The 4,398-nt window shown below is 44.0% G+C and overlaps 1 protein-coding gene across 1 annotated transcript; it reads left to right on the top strand.

The window, feature by feature from the left end:
- The first annotated feature begins 417 nt into the window (after nucleotides 1-417).
- LOC120044503 (homeobox protein Hox-B1-like) lies at nucleotides 418-3,601 on the top strand. Its single transcript, XM_038989158.1, has 2 exons — nucleotides 418-1,410; nucleotides 2,440-3,601. The coding sequence occupies exons 1-2, from the start codon at nucleotides 780-782 to the stop codon at nucleotides 2,757-2,759; spliced, it is 951 nt and encodes a 316-aa protein (XP_038845086.1). The 5' UTR covers nucleotides 418-779; the 3' UTR covers nucleotides 2,760-3,601.
- The last annotated feature ends 797 nt before the right edge of the window (nucleotides 3,602-4,398 follow it).

Raw genomic sequence — 4,398 nt, 5'->3', positions numbered from 1 at the left:
TACCAGAAGGCTTGCTGTCGGCCTAACCACGTTTCTGTAATAGATCAGCTCATTGATTAAATTAGATAGGCCAATGCAGGCTCGGGACCGATCTGAAAACGATGGCGTCACTTCCAATCCGAGTGTTAAACAGATTTCAACCCAAAAACAGATATTGGGTTCTGTGGTGAGCCCTTTTCGCTTGGGCCAGAACTATCTAATGACATTATGCAGTCCTCTTTGTGTAATGCGGGCCAGGCCATGGAATACCGTGGTTTTTGTGTATTTAGTTGTAGCAATGAGAAAAGTGCATCCACCTCTCACCATAGCTCAACCCTCTGATAGGCCTAACCAAATGGACTTCTACACTTTTAAAGTAAGTATAGGGAATCCAATAATAGGGGAGAAACGAAATGGGGGGATAGCGAATTTCCAACTCTTTCTTTATTTCATTCTCTGCCGGTTCGGGAGAGGTTTCTTCAGAGGGGTTTGACATATACGTGCTGTTATCAGATTGATGGGCCGGTTTGATTGAAGTGGCTTTGTCATGCAAATGTCAGCGGCGTGATCGATGATCGCGGTGCGCTGACAAACTTCTGGAGGTCCCCATCACCATTGGCGCCGTGACGGCTCACGTGACCAGCAGCTGAGGTAAAAAAAAAAGTGTTATAGGGAATCCCAGGGTGACTTCTCCAGGAGGTGAGCGCTTCTTTTTTTCTCTTCCACATGACATACCGAGAGGTTGCAGGGTAGGAGGAATCCCCCGAAACGCAGGTTGATCCTCCGTCATCAATTTGCGCATGGAGAATTCCAGAATGAACTCTTTCTTAGAGTACTCAATTTGTAGCCGTGGACCGAACGCCTACTCACCCAAGTCCGGATACCACCACATGGACCAAGGCTTCCCGGCCCCTTTTCACTCGGGCTCCGGCACAACAAGTGATAACGGTGATGGACGGCTTTACGTGGCGGGCAGCGCCCAGGCAGTGGTGGCCCAACATCAGCACCAGAGCAGTAGCTACGCGCATCATCATCAGCCCCAGTCGCATCATGCCAACATGGTCCTTCCATATGGCAGTACAGGGACTGCGGGATATGGGACGGAAGCGTGTGCAAACCCGGACTATGGACACCCACAATACTTTATCAACGAGCAGGACGGGATGTACTATCAATCAACGGGCCTTTCCGCCTCCAATGTAGGCCCCAACTACGGCTCCCTGGCAGGGGCATACTGCGGGGCGCAGGGGGCTGTCCCCGCGGCACAGTACCAGCACCACGGCTGCGAGGGCCAGGACCACCAGCGGGGTTATTTGCAGAGCACCTATGTTGACATTTCGGCCTCTCAGGAGAGGGAGAAGGACGCAGAGCAAACACCACAAGGAAAGACTTTCGACTGGATGAAAGTCAAGAGGAACCCCCCTAAAACAGGTGAGATGGGAGAGTCCAAAGAAAAATCACACTGACCCATGCACGAAATCGAAACGTTCTTGTCAGATAAGGTAATTCAAAGTTCATTACAAGTCCACCAGGTGACCCAAACCTGTCGACCCACCGCTCAGGTAGGCTAATGGATGTGGTATGCAAATGCATATGCACTCGCACTCTCCAGCCCCATAAGGGACATGACTGAGGACTGAGGATAGTGTTGCCTCACTCCACTATCTCTGATCCACAACATATGGGGATTTCTCAGCACCATTCCGAGTCATAGCGGTATCTCTGACCAGACATGCCTCTAGTAGATTTGCTTGATGTGTTATTTTCTCCCCGTCTACTCAGCCTTTGCACTAATGCATCGAGCAGACGTGCTTTCTTACGCCCTAGGAAGTGACCCAACTCTGTTATCTTTAACTTGTCCCAGTTCTCGTTTCAGTTGGCCTCCATTGTATTCCCCAGCCTTTCCTTCCTCGCCATGCTTGGCCCGTCTGAATTGAGTGCACCGACCCACGTTTTAACCTCACGTAGTAGGCCTACTACCGTCGGCAAAGATCGTAAAATATTACGGTCGGAAAATATGGAATTACACGTATCATATGCGTTTATATCTCCCCCAACGTGGGGCAGCTTTATTTCTTTATTCAGGAGTGAGTAATGGGAAAAGAAGTAGGAGGTTGAGTCTGTGAACTTACCTATATACAGTAGTCAACAGTTTGGGACTTGAAATGGTTGGGTGCGTAATTGATGAACCCTTTAGTATGACATTATCCAATCTTCATCCCAAGTAAATATTTTAATCATTAAGAATGATTTATGCGGTATTGGTGTCCAATCACACCTTTTTTCTTTTCTTTAGGAGCTTTAAAATGTAACGATGGATTGGTGAATTTAAATTAAAATGACTTCGAATATGGGACAATTTTCATATTTTACAAATACAATTGACATATTTTAGGCGTACAATCTATTCCAGATTCTAATGCGTTTCTCCCCTCTTTATTTCTCTCTCTTTTTTCACAGCTAAAGTGGCTGACTATGGAATGGGACCCCAGAACACCATCCGCACCAACTTTACAACCAAGCAGCTGACCGAGCTCGAAAAGGAGTTCCACTTCAGCAAGTACTTGACGCGGGCCAGGCGCGTGGAAATCGCCGCCACACTCGAGCTCAACGAAACGCAGGTGAAAATCTGGTTCCAGAACCGCAGGATGAAACAGAAGAAGCGCGAGAAAGAGGGCCTGGCCTCAGCCTCGAGCACGTGTTCCTCCAAGGACCTGGAAGACAACTCGGACCATTCCAGCTCCATATCTCCTGGCGCGTCTCCCAGTTCGGAGACCTAATGGACCAAATAAACTGCAACTTGCAGGCACTGAACTTCAAAGTGATGAACTCGAATGGGAAGAACAAGTTTGATAATTGATAATAATAATAAGTCAAAACATTCCTATCCATGCTTGAATAGACTATTCCACTCGTTATGCAACACGTCTGTAAGAGGAGTTTGTTTTGTAATTGATTTAAACTCAAATAATGACTTCGAAACGTACACTTCGAGGGAGAAAAAACGAGGTGACAAAAGCACAACTGTGGCTGATGTGCGCAACATCTTTCTAGACTAGACGTTTCTTTCCACCCAACAAAATCTGTTTGGATGTACAGGGTCGTAAATCTTCATACCCACGACTATTGGAGTGATGCACTTTTGCATGTTTACAAATCTCAAAGCGAGCCTTATAATAATGTTTATACAGGGAGCCTCTTGGCAAAACATAGTATTGTTGAATTTATTTCTATTTTGTAGTGTTTTTTAAATTTTTATTTCTTCTTATTTGTATAGAGGTTTTGACATGAAACAACTTTACCGTCAGTAAGTTAGGTAGACAGGGTTCATGTGTTACTGACTCTTTGCACTATAGAATTACAGGGTATTACTTTACACGGGAAGTTGTGTGTGTGGTTTGTCGGAAGTTCTTTAATTGAAATATACAGTGAAATTACTAATTTAAACACGAGCGGGTGGATTACCCAATGCTATTCACTCTAGTAATGTCAACACATGTCTGTATAGCCTATTGTTATTGTCTAAATAGTAGACGTGAACTAAACCTATACAGGGAATGGTTCACGCAAGATGACGTTATCCAAAATGACGAATGATGATTAGAGGGAGTATTTATATTATTAAATGGCCAGAGGATAGAAAACGTTTACCATGTCATACAACTAAAAGGAAAGTTTATTGCAACTTTTAACACCTGCCTGAGTGAAACCAACTCGACAATTTACTTTTGAATTGGGCCTTTTTGGATTAATAGGCTGTCAAACGTTTTGATAATAGGCTAGTATCTTGCGAAAAACAGGGTATTCTGAAGTTAGTTTTATTTACTACGGTTAGGCCTACATTTCTATTTCAAGGCAATAGTAGTGCATTGTATTATTTGTATGTGCAGATCGACTGAGTTGTATTAGTTAATGTCTGTTTTACATGTTTTTGGAAAGGACCTCAATCAATGCTGGTTCATCTCTGTCTACCTCAAATAAAAATAAGATATTGCAGATTTTGTTGTTAGTTTTATTATAATTTATGGTAGTTAACGTGCATTTATAATTTTTCTTAATGAATATATTGATTGTAAAAAATAAAAAAGTTTATTCCATGAGGCCTATGCAAATACGCAGCATGAACCAGGGCATAGGGTAGCCTATAGCCTATTTGTTGCCATGGTCGATTCCTTTTGAATGAGTTTTGTCCCAAAATATGTGATAGCTAGTACATCACACAAGTGACACAGGTAAACGTATTTCAATGGTATTACTGCGTACAGTAAGCCTACCCTTGGTTTGACCCCCGTGGAATTTACGAAACTAGCCCAATAGTGTTGCCCTCCACGCTGCATGGGGTGGGGAATGTTGCGGTGCATTCCAGGTGGCTCGCGCTGACCTTTTTACCTATGGACGCCTCTGGAATATCTAAACATG

Source organism: Salvelinus namaycush, chromosome 3 (assembly GCF_016432855.1).
Source record: "Salvelinus namaycush isolate Seneca chromosome 3, SaNama_1.0, whole genome shotgun sequence".
In the NCBI taxonomy this organism is placed as follows: domain Eukaryota; kingdom Metazoa; phylum Chordata; class Actinopteri; order Salmoniformes; family Salmonidae; genus Salvelinus; species Salvelinus namaycush.
This window is presented reverse-complemented; position numbering and strand designations above follow the sequence as displayed.